Source organism: Dreissena polymorpha, chromosome 4, assembly GCF_020536995.1.
Source record: "Dreissena polymorpha isolate Duluth1 chromosome 4, UMN_Dpol_1.0, whole genome shotgun sequence".
Lineage (NCBI taxonomy): Eukaryota > Metazoa > Mollusca > Bivalvia > Myida > Dreissenidae > Dreissena > Dreissena polymorpha.
In genome coordinates, this window is record NC_068358.1 from 56,412,492 (window position 1) to 56,431,943 (window position 19,452).

The window sequence follows — 19,452 nt, forward strand, 5'->3', positions numbered from 1 at the left end:
TTGCGCCAACTTTAACATTTGCAATAACTTTTGCAATATTGAAGATAGCAACTTGATATTTGGCATGCATGTGTATCTCATGGAGCTGCACAATTTAAGTGGTGAAAGGTCAAGGTCATCCTTCAAGGTCAAATATATGGGTCAAAATTGCTCATGTAATGTCACTTCTGCAATATTGAAGCTAGGAATTTTATATTTGAAATGCATGTGTATCTCATGGAGCTGCACATTTTGAGTGGTGAAGGGTCAAGGTCATCCTTCAAGGTCAAACATCATATAGGGGGACATTGTGTCTCACAAACACATCTTGTTTTTTTTTCTAAGTCATTTAGAAATTTAAGTCATTTCTAAAGTCATTTCTAAGAGAAAATCCAGTTGTGGCATGCATTGAGCCACCATTGCTCAGAACGTGGCGTATATTAATTGAACATGTTTCATATTAAACATATTTTGTTATTGCTGTAAGGTTACATATTCTTATCTAATTTTACATATCAATTCATCAAAGGGCGGAGATATACAAGCGCCAAGATGACATCACCATGGCGATCGTGAATTATACGCAGGCCATCAAACTGAACCCCCGTGATCATGAGGCTTTCTTCGCTAGAGCCGAATGCTACGAGAAACGCGGTGACATGCTACTGGCTCTTGAAGATTACTCCTCGTGCACGAAGATTGCCCCGTTTAGGACCGACGCCATTTTGAAACATGGAATGTACTACTTTGAGAATAGGTAAGTGGTTGTTGTATCCTGACTATGATGCCATTTTTATGCTCCCCCAAAAAATTTTGGGGGGAGCATATAGTCGCCGCTTTGTCTGTCCATCCGTGTGTCCGTCTGTGCACAATTTTTGTCCGGGCTATTTCTCAGCAACTTATGACCGGAATTCAATGAAATTCTATGAGAAGCTTCACTACCAAGAGGAGATGTGCATATCATCAGCGGGTTCTGGTCGGATGATTTTTCACAGAGTTATGGCCCTTTGAAAATTTCCATTAACTGTACATATAGTGCAATTCTTGTCCGGGCTATTTTTCAGCAACTAATGACCAGAATTCAATGAAACTTTATGGGAAGCTTCACAACCAAGAGGAGATGTGCATTTTATTAGCGGGTTCTGGTCGGATGATTTTTCACAGAGTTATGGCCCTTTGAAATTTTCCATTAACTGTACATATAGTGCAATTCTTGTCCGGGCTATTTTTCAGCAACTAATGACCAGAATTCAATGAAACTTTATGGGAAGCTTCACTACCAAGAGGAGATGTGCATATCATCAGCGGGTTCTGGTCGGATGATTTTTCACAGAGTTATGGCCCTTTGAAATTTTCCATTAACTGTAAATATAGTGCAATTCTTGTCCGGGCTATTTCTCAGTAACTAATGACAGGAATTCAATGAAACTTTATGGGAAGCTTCACTACCAAGAGGAGATGTGCATATAATCAGCCAGTTCTGGTCGGATGATTTTATACAGAGTTATGGCCCTTTGAAATTTTCCATTAACTGTACATATTGTGCAATTCTTTTCCGGGCTATTTCTCAGCAACTAATGACCGGAATTCAATGAAACTTTATGGGAAGCTTCACTTCCAAGAGGAGATGTGCATATTACCAGCCAGCACTGGTTGGATGATTTTTCACAGAGTTATGGCCCTTTGAAATTTTCCATTTTACATATAGTGATTTCTTGTCCAGGCTATTGCTCAGCAACTTATTATGGGAATTCAATGAAACTTTATGGGAAGCTTCACTACCAAGAGGAGATGTGCATATTATCAGCCGGTTATGGTCTGATGATTTTTCACAGAGTTATGGCCCCTTGAAATTTTCCATTGTACATATAGTGCAATTTTTGTCCAGGCTATTTCTCAGCAACTTATCATTGGAATTCAATGAAACTTTATGGGAAGCTTCACAACCAACAGGAGATGTGCATATTATCAGCCAGTTATGGTCGGATGATTTTTCACAGAGTTATGGCCCTTTGAAATTTTCTTTAAACTGTACATATAGTGAAATTCTTGTCCGGGCTATTTCTCCCCAACTACGGACTGGACTTCAATGAAGCTTTATGGGAAGTTTACTTACCTTGAGGAGATGCGCATGTTATTTGTGGGTTCTGGTTAGATGATTTATTTAGAGAGTTATGGCCCTTTGAAATTTTTAAGTTGCTAAACCATCCATTGTATTATTTTGTCCAAAGTTATGCCACTCAAGATGTTTCCTTTTATCTGAATATATAGTGCAATATTGTGACAAAAAAAAACTTTGGGGAGCATCACCTTTCTCCGACGGTTTCTTGTTAAACATTTAATGTACTACTTTGAGGACTGGTACGTTGTTATTTTATTATTCAATGACTTCATTTTCAAACATTGAATGTATTACTTTCAGAATAGGTAAGTTGTTGTTGTATTCAGAAAATGTGAAATTGCTGGGTTTTAGTACAAAGGTCATTCTGAGTAGGGAAAAGTTGTTGTTTACAGAATTGCATATACCCAAAGTTTAACCTGTTTATGATCTCATCATCAGATAATCAGATATTGTATTAAATATTCTATTAATATGTCTGAATAAATAAATGTATCCTATTCTCAGTTGTGCTGATTTGAAAACAATCTGACTAAGATAATCCTGAAATGGTGGTTGCGAATTTCCATAAAATGATTCTTTACAGGTTCTGAATACTGATGGCAAAAAACATTATGTATTATATATATATAACTAACCTGATGTATGTTCCACCTATGTATAATGTGCACCCAGTTTTTAAGCAAAGTTTGAGGGAACTATATGCAACAATTTGCAGCAACCTTTTTTGTCTGTCAGTTAAAGTAATTTTACCAAAATGTGTCCAAGGTCATGAATATTGTAATAATTTACTAATTAAAAGGTATATACAGTCGAAACCAGAAAGCTCAAACTCGCTTGGCTCAAATTTCAGGTTGGCTCAAACTCTCATCAAAGCACCGATTTTGTATTGCTAAATATTAATAGTCAGATGGCTCGAATTCGCGAGACAGGAAATATCGGATGGCTCGAACTGTTTTCACAGTCCCGATGACAATTTTCACATGTTCTTTTGTTCGGATGGCTTGAACTCTTTTAGGGTTGCATAAACTGTTCATCAACTAGGACCGCTTGATTAAAGGCACTCAATAATTGATTTAACACCAGTTGCAAACTTGTCATCGAATTAATCGTTAATTGATTTGAGTAAAAGATGACATTTTGTATTAATATAATCAGAAATTATCTCGAGGAGTGCGAACACTCATAGCATGTTCAAACTCAACTGGATGTAATAGAAAGCTTCCTTTCTCGACAACAGCTAAGAAACGCAACACAGACTAACATAATATTATTCTTCTAAAAAATATAAATAAATCAATAAATGTAGAACTGTCTCATATGTAAATGATGTGTATATAGTGCTTATGCATGTTTTGTTCTTTAGTGCTCTATGTTACCAGAAACAAAGTATTAATTATATATTTGGTTCTTATTAATTCAAAAGCAGAAGCAGTACGAAGTAGTACGGAATTTAAGCAATATGTGTACTCTTCAACTGGATGTGAAAATGTACTGCAGACTTGTTTGTGAACAAAAGTTTGTTAAAAATCGGATGGCTCAAATTCCGGATGGCTCTAACTTTTGTTGCTGGTCCCAACAAGTTCGAGCCATCAAATTTCGACTGTATTGTAAATTTAAGATTTATGAGCATGCATATATTTGTGTGAAACTTATCTATCCATATATAATTTAAATACAAAAAAAAGGTTTATGTTGTATCATAATTTTAATTCCAGAACACTGTGCTGGAATACTTGATTGAATGTGAAAATATTCAATAGCATATAATAAACAAAATATTTTTTACAGTTTTATAATGATATATCCTCACTGGACAGGTGTTCAAGTATTGATTGTACAACTGTTTCCACTCATTCTTGTCATTTGCATAAAAAGTTTTTCAGGCCTTGTGAACCCTTCTATTTGGGGATTTATAGTGACTGTGAACTTTTTACCAAACACCAACCCCACGAGACAAAATGTCAGAGTTATACGATTGTTTATGTATTATCAAAGATTTTCAAAAACGTTTAATTTATGATAATTGTATCTTAAAAAAAGCATTAGTGAACAATATGTTTATGAAATGGAGGACACATGGTATTTAGGTACAAGAATGTACAAAAAAAAAAGAAAGTTATCATAGATGTAAGTTCAAAGCGTCCATTCTTTGAAAGTTTACCATGATGTAATTTTGTTGTATGATGTTTCATAAGATTGGCTCCTTATGATTTGATCTGTTTAATCAAAAGCATGCCTTAATAAATACATTCACATTAGCAAGCTCTTTGCATAACAAACATCTGTTAACAAGTCCCTTTAAGAACATTGCATAATAGGCTGTTTGTTCAACAAACATCTTCTAACAAGTCCCTTAAAGAACATTGCATAATAGGTTGTTTGTTCAACAAACATCTTCTAACAAGTCTCTTTAAGAACATTGCATAATAGGCTGTTTGTTCAACAAACATCTTCTAACAAGTCCCTTTAAGAACATTGCATAATAGGCTCTTTGGTTAATAACAACTGTTAAAAGATTCTTAACAAACATTGCTTAAACAGGCTGTTTGAGAAACATACATAAGTTAATAAGCCTTGAAGAAGATTGCATAATTTGGATCTTTTTAAAACAAACAACTGTTAAAAATTATTTTAAGAACTGTGCATAAACGGGCTTTTTGCGTAACAAACATCTGCGAACAAGTTTCTTTAGGAACTACGAATACTCAGGATTTTCATGCAACAAACATCTGCTTGCAAGTCCCTTTAAGAAGTTCCCATAATCAGGATCATTCATTAAACAAATGTATATAAACAAGTTTCTTTAAGATTTTATATAATCTGCTAATTTTTTTATTATATTATGTTTAATTTCTTGCATAATAAGAACCCTTGCAAATCTATTTTAACTTTGGTGTTTATTCTTGATATAAAAAGTGCCTCCAGTGAGGGTTGAACTCACGACCCCTGGTTTACGAGACCAGTGCTCTACCACTGAGCTATAGAGGCTCTGGCAATGGCAAAGTAATTAGTTGTGCAGACCATTGAATCTAATATTGATCTGTCCATTTGTACCGGGTAATGTACTTCATTGTTAGCCAGATATGGTATTGATTTACCTGGAAAAGTAGCCTCCATTCAGCCTTAGTTGAAAGCTCTACTACTTTTCCACTTATTATAATAATCATGTTCTCATAGTTACTCATATTCCTATTTAATAGTGCAAGTTAATATAATTATCTTCTACCCTAAAGCTATACCAATTTACTAATACCTTTTATAAATGTTTTATAGAAGTATTTTTTTTCTATAATTACCGGTAGACTGTTCCTCAGGTACCTTTACTTAAAGGTAAATGCTGCAAAAAAGGATAATCATATATCAAGCAAAATTATTCAACTGCATCATTCTGTAAAACAATTGTCAAAAGCTCGCAAACTATATTTAGTTTAAACATATTTTATTTCCAAATTGACAATTACAAATAAATAACAATTCACAAAGTATTATATGGAAAAAGGGTTGGACCTAAAGTTCTACAACATTATCGGGGGTCTTTCCCCCCTATATACTATATACATCTTGATATAGATTGTCTTTGCTTTGTATGCATATCTGAAAACTTAAAATTGGTTGTCTACTTTGAAGTGCAATAAGCTTTTTCATTTATGCATGGTCTCTTACGGGAACATAAAAAAATTTATTTAGTAAAAAAGTGTGCCTCCAATGAGGGTTCAACTCACGACCCGTGGCTTACGAGACCAGTGCTCTACCACTGAGCTATAGAGGCATGCCTGTGTGTCTATATTAATAGATAAGAAACCCAAAAAAGGTCAAGTAATAGGCTAAATCTGTAAAAGATAAATGGAGTGTAGATAACTCTGGTTTAACACATTGCGTAACAGTGTGGCCTGAGAGCCTCCATAGCTCAGTGGTTAGAGCACTGGTCTTGTAAACCAGGGGTCGTGAGTTCGATCCTCACTGGGGGCTTGACATATGTGATTATGTTGTTTTTTTTTTAGAGAGACCTGTCTTATCATATCTTATTATAAATGGTAACAAAAAACTTTTAAGAAAAATTGTTTCCAAAAAATTTGCCTCCAATGAGGATTGAACTCACGACCCCTGGTTTACGAGACCAGTGCTCTACCACTGAGCTATAGTGGCATGCCTGTGTGGATATAATAATAGATAAGATACCCATAAAAGGTCAAGTAATAGGCTAAGGCTTGTAAAGATAAATGGAGTGTAGATAACTATGGTTTAACACATTGCGTAACAGTGTGGCCTGAGAGCCTCCATAGCTCAGTGGTAAGAGCACTGGTCTTGTAAACCAGGGGTCGTGAGTTCGATCCTCACTGGGGGCTAGACTTATGTGATATTGTTGTGTTTTTTTTTTTAAGAGAGACCTGTCTTATCATATTTTATTATAAATGGTAACAAAAAAACTTTAAAGAAAAATTGTTTCCAAAATTTTGCCTCCAATGAGGATTGAACTCACGACCCCTGGTTTACGAGACCAGTGCTCTACCACTGAGCTATAGAGGCATGCCTGTGTTTATATATTAATAGATAAGATACCCATAAAAGGTCAAGTAATAGGCTTGTAAAGATAAATGGAGTGTAGATAACTCTGGTTTAACACATTGCGTAACAGTGGTCGGAGAGCCTCCATAGCTCAGTGGTAAGAGCACTGGTCTTGTAAACCAGGGGTCGTGAGTTCGATCCTCACTGGGGGCTTGGCAGCTGTGTATTTTTGTTTAAGAGATACCTCTCTTATATTGAACGTATTTTATTCTTTAGGTCATCCTTAAATAATCTATTGTTAGGAATAACATTACCAATGACAAGGCAGGTATGTAGGTTGGTGATTTTTTTACATATTAAGTTTTTAAAATATGCTTTTTTAATTTATACTAGAAAAGAATCAATTTTAAGAGACTTATAATTAATCTATAAGCAAAACATTTGTATTGTTTTCATGGAACATTCGACCAAGGCACTATTTTGCAAAGACACGCGATTATATGCTGCATGTACAGCATCACATCACCATTTCGCTCCGTATGCAACATTCGCATGGATAGGGTGCGCATTCTAACCATGTGCAAAAGTAATTCTTGGTGCGCATATGCACAGCTTGCACTATGAAAATTTCCTCCAGCTATGTATAAATAAAGGTCTTTAAAATCAACCAGTTATAGAGGAAGTTTAATATGTTCAACAACACGTTTAAACACTTAAGAAGAAACAAAACAGTTTCAGTAAGTGGATTTACTGTGACTTAAAACACCTAAATATTTAAGAACAATCCAACAATTTAGTTTGAACATAACATCACTGTGCAAATATTATGCATTCTTGACATCATGTCCGAAAAATAGAAGATAATTTTAGTTTTGTAGTTTTGTATATAAAATAGTTCATGATCATTTTAAACCGAATGAAATTGTGATTTTATGTGCACGCACGTGAGTGCGTGTATTTATGTTTGTGTGTGTTTGTTTTTAAATCTGTGTTTAACAAAATAATGTTGATTTTTCCCAACTTAACTTTAAGAGATAATCGGCACGTGATAATGTCATGCAAAAGGTGTGGCAGAAATAATTACATTTGGAGGAAAAAAACAACATTCTATCCCTCCCCATTTTATTGCTTATAGGCAACATCGTGTATTAAATGGAACTGAACACTCCAATGTGACTGCCAAATTTTGTCAACCATCTAGCATCGTTTTTACCTGGAAGAGTATGTGTTACATGATGCATGATGCAAACAGTTGTTGGTTTTTAATGGATAGTTATGTTGCGCATCAGGGCAAAACTACAGAAGGCATTTCCAATTCTGAGAAACAAATGCATGGAGAGCCCGTCATCATTGATTGATAATGAAATTATTATACGGCTATTCTCCGCAAAGCTTTGATTCAATAAGGGCAGTAACTGACATTAGTTGTTCACCTACTTCAGGTTAGACTGAAATGCTTTTTCTAGAAATGGTTATTCAATGTAAACAAACAATATATATTTTGTTCTAACAGGAGCTGGAACAATGCAATTCATGACTTCACAGACCTTCTCAAGGTGGACCCGCTTAATGCATCTGCACGTGTGCTTCGAGGCCGGGCCTACGCGGCCATGGGACAGTGGAGCCCAGCAGTGGAGGACCTCTCGGCTGCCATACACCTCGACCCAAACAACTGGCAGGCATTCTACCATCGGGCATGTATCCTGAGGAAGGCACACCCAAAACGCGCTCTCCATGACTACAGCGTTTCATTACTTATCAATGACTCTGAAGAGAATATCAGCTCGTACCTGCACAGGGGGATCTTGTACAACGCCATAGGTAGGCCAGACGACGCAATGCCAGACTTTGAGAGTGTGCTGAAGCTGAACAAAGACAATGCTTGCGCTCACGTCAACCTAGGGCTCATCATGATGAACCACTATGATAACTACCATAGGTAAACTTCTCAAGGTTATTTATACTCAACTGGGCCCACGAATTTTCATCAAAATATTTGTAGATTTAAACATATAAAGTTGATTAATAATTGAGAACTATGTAGCTTCTTGTTTATTACCTATTAAAAAATTATTCTTAATGAATTGGTAGTTTAGCATGGTGAATACCAAGAAATTTCAAATTGGTAATATTAGAACAGTTTCACAAATATTATTTCTTCAATGTATAAATATTTTAGTAAGACCATCCTCGGCTAGTTTCCATTATGCTTTCAATTCTCTGTCTATATTCTAATTGTTTCAATATTCAATAGATATGTTCAATACATAATGCTTCAATGTTAAAAACTAAGATTGGATCTTTGCCAGCCCCCAGTGAGGATCGAACTCACGACCCCTGGTTTACAAGACCAGTGCTCTTACCACTGAGCTATGGAGGCACTTGATTGCCATAGTTTACACATACCTAATCTATTAAGAAGAAATCGGCAACAGCTGCATGGTTATCTAAAATCAATAGGTGTCATAGGTACAGCTAAAGCTTTAGATGGTCAATTTAATTTAGTCATATAGGGTCTGGTGGCATGCCTCTATAGCTCAGTGGTAGAGCACTGGTCTTGTAAACCAGGGGTCGTGAGTTCAAACCTCACTGGAGGCACTTTCTTTATATATCCCAATACATATAAATTAAAACATTCATTGTTTGTGTAATCATAAACAATTGAACTGGTTATAAAAACCTGTTATCAACTTTGAATTGGATGTTTCTTTGCTACATACGTATACATGTATTCTCATTTAGTGTACTGTGATTAAATCTCTTTTGTTTAGGATTAGTATTGTAAGTAATTAATTTTGGTAATAAACCAGCTCACATATTTATGTTCTGCACCTGTTAAGGACTTGAATGTTAAATATTGACTATTTTGACATTGTTTTCTAGAGAAAAAAGACATTGTACCTTTTGGATTTTTTTATGTGACCGTGTGATGTCTGGCGTACGTTGTGCATGCGTGTGTGTGTGTGTCCGTCAACAATTTGTTTGTGTAGACAGTGGAGGTCTCAGTTTTCATCCAATCCTTATGAAATTTGGTCAGAATGTTTATCTTGATGAAATATGGGTTGGGATTGTATTTGGGTCATCTGGGGTTAAAAACTAGGTCACTAGGTCAAATAATAGAAAAAACTTGTGTAGACAATAGAGGTCACAGTTTGTTGTTTTGTGTGTGTGTGTTTTTATACCACATTTATATAGCGCCCTATTCATACTCGAGATGTGCGTACAAAGGCGCTTTACATTTTGTCCCTGATCACTGGGTCATAAGTTGTCGGTTAACATCTTGGCGCAGTATGCAGCCACGGCACATTGGCTTATTTCCCTCACAGGTACCCATTTATACACCTGGGTGGAGAGGAGCAGATGTGGGATCAATTTCTTGCTCAAGGAAACTCCAGTGGTCAGGGCGGGATACGAAACCGGGACCTCTCGATCCCTAAGCCAGCGTCCTACCATTAGACCACTGCTCCCACAGTTTTCATCCAATCTTTATGAAACTTGGTCAGAATGTTTTTTTTGATAAAATCTGGGTTGGGATTGTATTGGGGTCATCTGGGGTCAAAAACTAGGTCACTAGGTAAAATAATAGAAAGACTTTGTGTATACAATAGAGGTCACCGTTTTCATAAGATCTTAATGAAATATGGTCAGAATGTTTGTCTTGTTAAAATCTGGGTAAGGATCGAATTTGGGTCATCTAGGGTCAAAAACTAGGCCACTAGGTCAAAGTAAAAAAAACACCTTGTGTAGACAATAGAGGTCATAGTTTTCATCTGATAATGAAATATGGTCAGAATGTTTATCTTGATGATATCTGATTTTGGATCGTATATGGGTCATCTGGGGTCAAAAAATAGGTCACCGGGCTAATTCTAGTAAATCCTTGTGTAGATGAAAAAGGTCACAGTTTTCATCATGTCTTAATGAAATTTTGTCATAATGTATCAATTGATGAAATCTGGCTTGGGATTGTATATGGGTCTGATAAAATTTAAGTTGATGTTGCAAGGTTAGTCAGGTGAGCGATTCAGGGCCATCATGGCCCTCTTGTTTATGAAATTATTTTCTGTTATATTCTCATAGGACAATAACCTTTATTTTGAATTTAACATAGAATAAACTCTTATGAATTACTGGTCAAATACAGCTAAAACTAAGAGCTTTTGCTGTTATATGATTTAGAGCCATCAAGCGCTTCACCTCTGCTATCAAGGTAGACCCAACATACGTGAGGGCCTATGTGTGCAGGGGTGAGGCCTACCACAAGATTCATGAGGTGAGACTTGAACTTGAAACTATGGAAATTATATATTTAACTAAAAAATTGATAACAAAAAAGCAATATTAAACTTTTGTTAGAGCTGTTGGTAACAAATTATTAAAGGCTATAATTATTTCTTGGAAATGTTAGTGTTACCGCATTAAATCAAAGTTATTTAAACTCCTTGTAAGCAAATGTTTAAGGATTAATTTTTGTGGAATGTTATATGCTTCATGTATAGCAGTCACGATTGGCCAGTGTATGTGCATGTCAGATTTTTAAAAAGCTGCCATGTCCATAGTAAGGAAAGTTCTGACATACATTTCATGCTGTGTATAATAATTATTCTTATTAACTTGTACTTGGTCATTTTAGTTGAAGTTAGCCCTGCGTGATTTCACCCGAGCTATCCATCTGCGACCAGATGTCCACCACTACTATATGTACCGGGTAAGAACAGTTTGTTGGTACATCAGCTATACTTGGTACAGACCTTCTAAAGCTCACCAACAATAATCTGATACCTGTGACCTTTTATTAGCATTAATTACCCGCTTGATTGGCTTCCATAATACATGCTTGATTTTTTATTGTGCACATTTGACAATATAAATGACAGAATTACTTTAAGATAGTTGCATGTCCTTATATCTGTTTAATCTGAATCCATACCAAAATTAATATATTCATCTTTATGGTACTATAAATTATATAGTCATCATTAAAGTACTATAATATATTCCTCATAACCATACTATAATATGTTCATCATTATGGTACTATAGTATATATATCATAACATTACTATAATATATTCATCATTATGGTACTATAATATATTCATCATAATGGTACTAAAATATTTTCATTATAACCGTACTATAATATATTCATCATAATAGTACTAAAATATTTTCATCATAACCGTACAATAATATATTCAACATAATGGTACTAAAATATTTTCATCATAACCGTACTATAATATATTCATCATAATGGTACTAAAATATTTTCATCATAACCGTACTATAATATATTCATCATAATGGTACTAAAATATTTTCATCATAACCGTACTATAATATATTCATCATAATGGTACTAAAATATTTTCATCATAACCATACTATAATATATTCATCATAATGGTACTAAAATATTTTCATCATAACCGTACTATAATATATTCATCATAATGGTACTAAAATATTTTCATCATAACCGTACTATAATATATTCATCATAATGGTACTAAAATATTTTCATCATAACCATACTAAAATATATTCATCATAATGGTACTAAAATATTTTCATCATAACCGTACTATAATATATTCACTCGTAATGGAGCTATAATATATTCACCTATAAAGGTCAATATGGGTGACCTATATATATATAATATGTTCATCATTATGGTACTATAGTATATTCATCATAACATTACTATAATATAATATATATATATATATATATATATATATATATATATATATATATATATATATATATATATATATATATATATATATATATATATAGCTTGATGTGTAAATATTTTGTGACTTTTACTCCACTGGCCAAAGGCATATGTCATGGTCCTGTGTCTGTCTTGCGTGCATCCGTCCGTCCGTGCATCTTCTTCTCCTAAACTACTGGTCCAATTCTGATGAGATTTCTCAGGAATGTTCCTGGGTGAACCTCTTTCTTTGTTTAAATTATGCCCCTGGGGTCAAATTTGACCCTGTCCTGGGGTTCACAAAATTTAAAATTGGCTTATATAAGGCCTATTTTGTGAAAACTTTCAAAATCTTCTTGTCCATAAATATTGGGCCTATGGTTACTTAATTTGGTATGTAGAGACATCTAATAGTCATCTACCAAGTTTGTTCAAATTATGCCCCTGGGGTCAAATTTGACCCTGCCCGGGGGGTCACAAAATTGAACATATGCTTATATAAGGTCTATTTTGTGAAAACTTTACAAATCTTCTTCACCATAACCATTGGGCCTAGGGCTACTTAATTTGGTATGTAGTGGCATCTTGTAGGCCTCTTACAAGTTTGTTCAAATTATGCCCCTGGGGTCAAGTTTGACCCTGCCCCAAAGGTCACAAAATTGAACATATGCTTATATAAGGCCTTTTTAGCTCCACTGGCAAGAGGCCAGCAGGGCTTATGTCATGGTCCTGTGTCTGTAGTGCGTGCGTCCGTGTGTGCGTCTGTGCGTTAACTTTTTCTTTAAACATCTTATTCTCCTAAACTACAAGTCCAATTCTTATAAAACTTCTTCAAATTATGCCCCTGGGGTCAAATTTGAAACTGCCCCGGGGGTCTCAAAATTGAATATATGCTTATAAAGGGCTTATTTTATGAAAACTTAAAAAAATCTTCTTGTCCATAACCATTTGGCCTAGAGCTATCAAATTTGGTATGTATTGACATCTTATAGTCCTCTACCAAGTTTGTTCAAATTATGCCCCTGGGGTCAAGTTTGACCCTGCCCTAAGGGTCACAAAATTGAACATATGCTTATATAAGGCCTATTGTGGGAAAACTTTAAAAATCTTCTTGTCCATAACCGTAGTGCAAAGGGCCACCAAGTTTGGTATGTAGTTACATGTAATAGTTCTCTACTTTGTTTGTTCAAATTATGCACCTGGGGTCAAATTTGAAACTGCCCCAGGGGTCACAAATTGAATATATGCTTATAAAGGGCTTATTTTGTGAAAACTTAAAAAATCTTCTTGTCCATAACTATTGGGCCTAGGGCTACTAAATTTGGTATGTAGTGACATCTTATAGTCCTCTACCAAGTTTGTTCAAATTATGCCCCTGGGGTCAAATTTTACCCTGCCCTGGGGGTCATAAAATTGAACATACGCTTATATGGAGCCTATTTTGTGAAAACTTTAAACATCTTCTTGTCCATAAACATTGGGCCTAGGGCTACCAAATTTGGTATGTAGTGACACCTTGTAGTTCTCTACCAAGTTTGTTCAAATTATGCACCTGGAGTCAAATTTGACCCTGCCCCGGGGGGTCACAAAATTGAACATATGCTTATATAAGGCCTTTTTTGTGAAAACTTTAAAAATCTTCTTGTCCATAACCATCAGGCCTAGGGCTATCAAATTTGGTATGTAGTGACATCTAATAGTCGTCTACCAAATTTGTTCAAATTTTATCCCTGGGGTCAAATTTGACCCTGCCCGGGGGTTACAAAAATGAACAAATGCTTATATAAAGCCTATTTTGTGCAAACTTTAAAAATCTTCTTGTCCATAACCGTATTGCATAAGGCTATCAAATTTGTTATGTAGTGACATCTACTAGTCCTCTCCCAAGTTTGTTTAAATTAAGCCCCTGGGATTAAATTTGACCATTCCCAAGGGGTCACAAACTTGAACACCATGCTAATATTGGGCCTATTTTGTGAAAACTTAAAAAATCTGCTTGTCCATAACCATTGGGTCTATTTCTACCCAAATCAGTATGTATTAAAATCTTAAAGTTCTCTACCGAGTTTGTTCAAATTATGCCCCTGGGGTCAAATTTTTACCCTGCCCCGGGGGGTCACAAAAATGAACATACCGTATTTTACCATGCATAGCGCGCAGTTTTTTACCTTCAAATTTCAAAATAAAAATTCAGTGCACGTAATACATTGACACAACGCTTTCCTGGTTGCTAAATTGAAAAAAATCCATTTCGTAATCGTAAATCTTCACAATTGCCGCCATTTTTGTTATTGCAAAAAAACTACACCCTATAATGTTATAGACTGAAGGGTCCGTTGTCGAAACAACAAATAGCGGGAAAGGTTAGGAATGAACGGGGTAGTAATAGTTTTGACAAAAATTAAAAGATGAAAAAAATGTCTTTGTTGGTGTTTTCACACTTCTTCATTGATTGTTCATTAAAAAAAATCGAGGTATTTCGATCCCTGTGCGCCGCGGTATTGTTTGTTAAAGTTTTCGTTGTCATGAAAACTGGTTGATTTACAACGCAAAACGTCTTATTTGAACTAAGGCTAATTATTTCAATAAGTATTTCTCAACTTCGCTTTTGCTTTATTTTGATAATTTAATCCAAAGTTTAATGTTAGCATTTCCGAAAATTTGCACTCTATGTGAATTGACAGTTTGACGTCATCAAAGGAAAGCCGCTTCCTGTCTGAAGCAATAAAGCGACAATTTTCTCGCCGACAAAATTGGCTTCCTTTGTCTAGCAATCAACATGCCGAACCAATCGTGTGTTTGTTCCTCAATGGCAATCGTCCAATTAAATAATAGCACGTGCAAAGCTCCACCTTCGAACCTTTTGCAAAGAACGGAGGTGGAGTTCAACGGTTAATTGAGCAAGTGTTTTACGTAAGTTGAGTTCCGATTTGCCGAAATTACTAGGCCCTAAGCATTGAAACGACGAATACATTTATCAATGATTTTCCGATCTCTGCATAAATATGCTACTGTGCGAGTATACTACGTAGGTTACAAACCAACAATAGAGATATAGACTCGTTTTATTTTCTTTCAATAGAGACAAAATAATGATATTTGTCAAATGGCTTTACGCGGATAACGCCAACTGTATGGAATTGAGCGTTCGGGTGTATTGTTTGTCTTACTATAAATACTTATCAACTAGACGCAGTGAAGGCGCGAAATACCGGGTCAAACTGGATTTATTGGGGAGCATCTCTTAATGGGGAAATATTTAATTCGATGAAAAATAAAATGGGATCCACGGACGATTTGCGTAAAATTGGACATTGAGATGTTGCGGGTCTGCAGAAGAAGATGTCATACGATGTTGTGAGTGGCAGGTAATGAAAATGTTACACTGTTCAAATGTGAGGAATAGGTAATAGTGGTTCAAATTTAACGCAAACATGCGCAGCGGCAATAAGGACATAACGGTGTTCTCGAGAGAATAATCTTAAAAATTGTCGAAAATATAGTGCTTTGCAACCCATGCTCCTGATCGTATAAACGCTCCCTACTTTAAAACAAAAAATTAAGCGCCCGAAAAACTCAGATTTAATGATTGCGCAATATAAGAATGGCGGCCATTTTCGGCCAAATTTTCAGGTTTTATGTCTTGAATTCTTTTTTTCCTCCATTTTGGCTTTAAAAAATTGCATGCGCGTTATACATGGTAGCGCGCTATACATGGTAAAATACGGTATGCTTAAATAAGGCCTATTTTGTGCAAACTTAAAAAATCTTCTTGTTCATAATTATAGAGCCTAGGGCTACCGAATTTGGTATGTAGTGACATCTAATAGTCCTCTACCAAATTTGTTCAAATTATTCCCCTGGGCTCAAATTTAACCCAGCCCAGGGGTCACAAAACTGAACATATGCTTATATAAAGCCCCTTTTGTGCAAACTTTAAAAATCTTCCTGTTCCTAACCATTGGGCTTAGGGCTACCAAATTTGGTATGTAGTGACATCTAATAGTTCTTTACCAAGATTGTTCAAATTATGCCCCTGGGGCCAAATTTATATAAAAATGCTCACCTTTCCAACTTTAAGAGCCCAGTGGGACGAAGGATTGAAAGAGAAAGTCACATGCTTGAGTACATTTCAACCCATGCGCATTGCACGCTATTTTTGCGTAAAAAACAGTGAAGCGATACAGGGCCATCATGGCCCTCTTGTTTGTAAAAACTTAAAAAATCTTCTTGTCCATAACAGTATGGCATAGGGCTACCAAATTTGGTATGTAGTGAAATGTTATAGTTCTCTTCTTAGTTTATTCAAATTATGCCCCTGGGGTCAAATTTGAAACTGCCCCGGGGGTCACAAAATTGAATATATGCTTGTTAAGTGCTTATTTTGTGAAAACTTTAAAAATCTTCTTGTCCATATCAATTGGGCTTAGGGCTACCAGATTTGGTATGTTGTGACATCTTATAGTCCTCTACCAAGTTTGTGCAAATTATGCCCCTGTGGTCAAATTTGACCCTGCCCAAAAGGTCACAAAATTGAACATATGCTTATATAAGGCCTATTGTTGGAAAACTTTACAAATATTCTTGTCCATAACCGTACGGCATTGGGTTACCAAATTTGGTATGTAGTGACATGTAATAGTTCTCTTCTTAGTTTGTTCAAATTATACCCCTGGGGTCAAATTTGAAACTGCCATGGGGGTCACAAATTGAATATATGCTTATAAAGGGCTTATTTTGTGAAAACTTTAAAAATCTTCTTGTCCATAACCATTGGACCTAGGGCTACCAAATTTGGTATGTTGTGACATCTTATAGTCCTCTACCAAGTTTGTTCAAATTATGCCCCTTGGGTCAAATTTGACCCTGCCCTGGGGGTCACAAAATTAAACATAAGCTTATATGGAGCCTATTTTGTGAAAACTTAAAAAATCTTCTTGTCCATAAACATTGGGCCTAGGGCTACCAAATTTGGTATGTAGTGCAGGGTTTTTTTGTAGAAAAAGGGGAAGACGCTGGACGCTGGGTAAAAGGGGAAAATCGAGCGCGAAAGAGACATATTTGGGGAAAAATAAAAACTGTTCATTTCAATGTCTATAACTCACCTACAGACTTCAGGTTTTTAAAAAAAAAAGAGGCATGTTTCTGACCTTTTTGTTCTTAAACACATGAACAAGTATGATATTAAAGTCAAAGTCCTAAATAAAGTTGCAGGTGTAGATCTAATAATGGGAAATGTTTTCAACTGGGGCCGGGGAACGATGTCAATATTATGATTTCAATTTCATGATGAATGGGTTGACGATCTAGATCTGCTACAGTATTGGAAGGGAAAGGTGCGGCAGCTGCCGATTGTCTACTTTCACTTTCACAATAATCCGACAGTATTAATTGATGTTGATTACATGTACCTCCAAATCCTGCTGAGTTTCAACGGTTTTTGATGATTCATTCTTAAAAAATGCGTCAACACAATAAATATTTTCCCAGTCCGAACGTTTTATTTTGTTCGTGTATGAACGCCAATTGTGAGACTTTTTTCTGTTTTAACGTTTATGTCTTGGCTTTCACATAACCTGGATGAAAATTCGACTGGTTTCCCGTAACTAATTGACGAAACACCCTTCTCGCGCAAGACCGGAATCCAGTAAAATAGTCACATGATTAATACGATTAGTTGCCCGGTTTCCATGACGTAATTTAAGACATATATATAGAATCACTGGGATTCCCAGATTTGAGTGTTCGTCGGGAGAGAGAGAGAGTGAGAGAGAGAGCGAGATCGTTGTACATGGTACAAATTGGATAAGTGTCGACTTACCAAAGAAAAAAAAACATTTCTTTGAGGGTAAAATATTATATTTTGATGAAAAATTATATTTTTGGAGGGGAAATGGTATTTTTAGGGGAAAAATTCTGGTAGGGGAAGACGCCGAATATCGGCGTCACTTTCTTAGTAAAAAAAACCCCTGTAGTGACATCTTGTAGTTCTCTACCAAGTTTGTTCAAATTATGCCCCTGGGGTCAAATTTGACCCTGCCCCGGGGGGTCACAAAATTGAACATATGTTTATATAAGGCCTATTTTGTGAAAACTTTAAAAATCTTCTTGTCCATAACCATCGGGCCTAGGGCTATCAAATTTGGTTTGTAGTGACACCTTGTAGTTCTCTTCCAAGTTTGTTCAAATTATGCCCCTGGGGTCAAATTTGACCCTGCCCTGGGGGGTCACAAAATTCAACATATGCTTATATAATGCCTATTTTGTGACAACTTAAAAAAATTCTTGTCCATAACCATTAGGCCTAGGGCTACACAATTTGATATGTAGTGACATTGTATAGTCATCTACTTAGTTTGTTTTAATTATGCCCCAGGGGTCAAATCACCCTGCCCTGGGGCCACAAAATAAATTATATGTTATATAGTGCCTATTTTGTGAATACTTTAAAAATCTTCTTGTCCATAACCATTGGGCCTGGGGGGGGGGGGGCAAAATTGAATCAACACCAATAAAGCGCCTATTTTGTGAAATCTTTAAAAAATCTTCTTGTCGAAAACCATTCGGACTATGGCTACCAAATTTGGTATGCAGTTACATCTTATAGTCCTCTACCAAGTTTGTTCAAATGTGCCTTTTAGGTAAAATTTGACCCTGACCCGCGGGTCACAAAATTGAACATTATATACGCTTACCGTAATTACTCTATGTTTTCGGACACTCTAAGTTTTCGGACACCCCTTTTTTTAGCAAACATAATTGTTTTTCGTGACTCTTAATTTTCGGACACATGAGTTTTTGTCCATAATTAATGTCTCTAAGTTTTCAGACAGTATATTTTACAGCGCTATTTTACCAAATTTCGGTCCTGTTTTCGATATCTAATGACACTTCGATCATGGGGTTTTACAACCAGATTAATATCATATAACATGCCTGAGGGCAATGGACCATTACATTTGCGTTATTGGGTAAATAACCTTGTAAATGGTTTCGTCCGATAGCATAAGCGTTATGACAATTACCAAGGTTAAGGCCAATTAACAGTTCAATTATTTTCCGCAATGGTACTACCCCTTCTCAGTAAAATAACTGTGACAAATAATAAACGCTTCAAAGTGTG

At 35.7% G+C, this 19,452-nt stretch overlaps 1 protein-coding gene and 9 non-coding genes across 17 annotated transcripts in view; 5 read left to right on the forward strand and 5 right to left on the reverse strand.

The window, feature by feature from the left end:
• The window catches only part of LOC127878913 (uncharacterized), a 134,738-nt gene that overhangs the window by 80,338 nt on the left and 34,948 nt on the right, over positions 1–19,452 (forward strand). For all 8 annotated transcript variants that reach the window (XM_052425455.1, XM_052425453.1, XM_052425459.1 and 5 more), the window contains 4 exons: positions 509–736; positions 8,121–8,546; positions 10,787–10,880; positions 11,241–11,315. In XM_052425455.1, coding sequence (XP_052281415.1) covers positions 509–736; positions 8,121–8,546; positions 10,787–10,880; positions 11,241–11,315 — 823 coding nt within the window. The remainder of the gene's footprint in view (positions 1–508; positions 737–8,120; positions 8,547–10,786; positions 10,881–11,240; positions 11,316–19,452) is intronic.
• Trnat-cgu (transfer RNA threonine (anticodon CGU)) lies at positions 5,018–5,089 on the reverse strand. The gene has a single exon. It is a non-coding gene; the product is annotated as a tRNA-Thr (tRNA).
• On the reverse strand, positions 5,799–5,870 carry Trnat-cgu (transfer RNA threonine (anticodon CGU)). Its single transcript has one exon. It is a non-coding gene; the product is annotated as a tRNA-Thr (tRNA).
• Positions 5,998–6,070, forward strand: Trnat-ugu (transfer RNA threonine (anticodon UGU)). Its single transcript has one exon. It is a non-coding gene; the product is annotated as a tRNA-Thr (tRNA).
• Positions 6,176–6,247, reverse strand: Trnat-cgu (transfer RNA threonine (anticodon CGU)). Its single transcript has one exon. It is a non-coding gene; the product is annotated as a tRNA-Thr (tRNA).
• On the forward strand, positions 6,375–6,447 carry Trnat-ugu (transfer RNA threonine (anticodon UGU)). The gene has a single exon. It is a non-coding gene; the product is annotated as a tRNA-Thr (tRNA).
• On the reverse strand, positions 6,557–6,628 carry Trnat-cgu (transfer RNA threonine (anticodon CGU)). Its single transcript has one exon. It is a non-coding gene; the product is annotated as a tRNA-Thr (tRNA).
• On the forward strand, positions 6,748–6,820 carry Trnat-ugu (transfer RNA threonine (anticodon UGU)). The gene has a single exon. It is a non-coding gene; the product is annotated as a tRNA-Thr (tRNA).
• On the reverse strand, positions 8,915–8,987 carry Trnat-ugu (transfer RNA threonine (anticodon UGU)). Its single transcript has one exon. It is a non-coding gene; the product is annotated as a tRNA-Thr (tRNA).
• On the forward strand, positions 9,134–9,205 carry Trnat-ugu (transfer RNA threonine (anticodon UGU)). The gene has a single exon. It is a non-coding gene; the product is annotated as a tRNA-Thr (tRNA).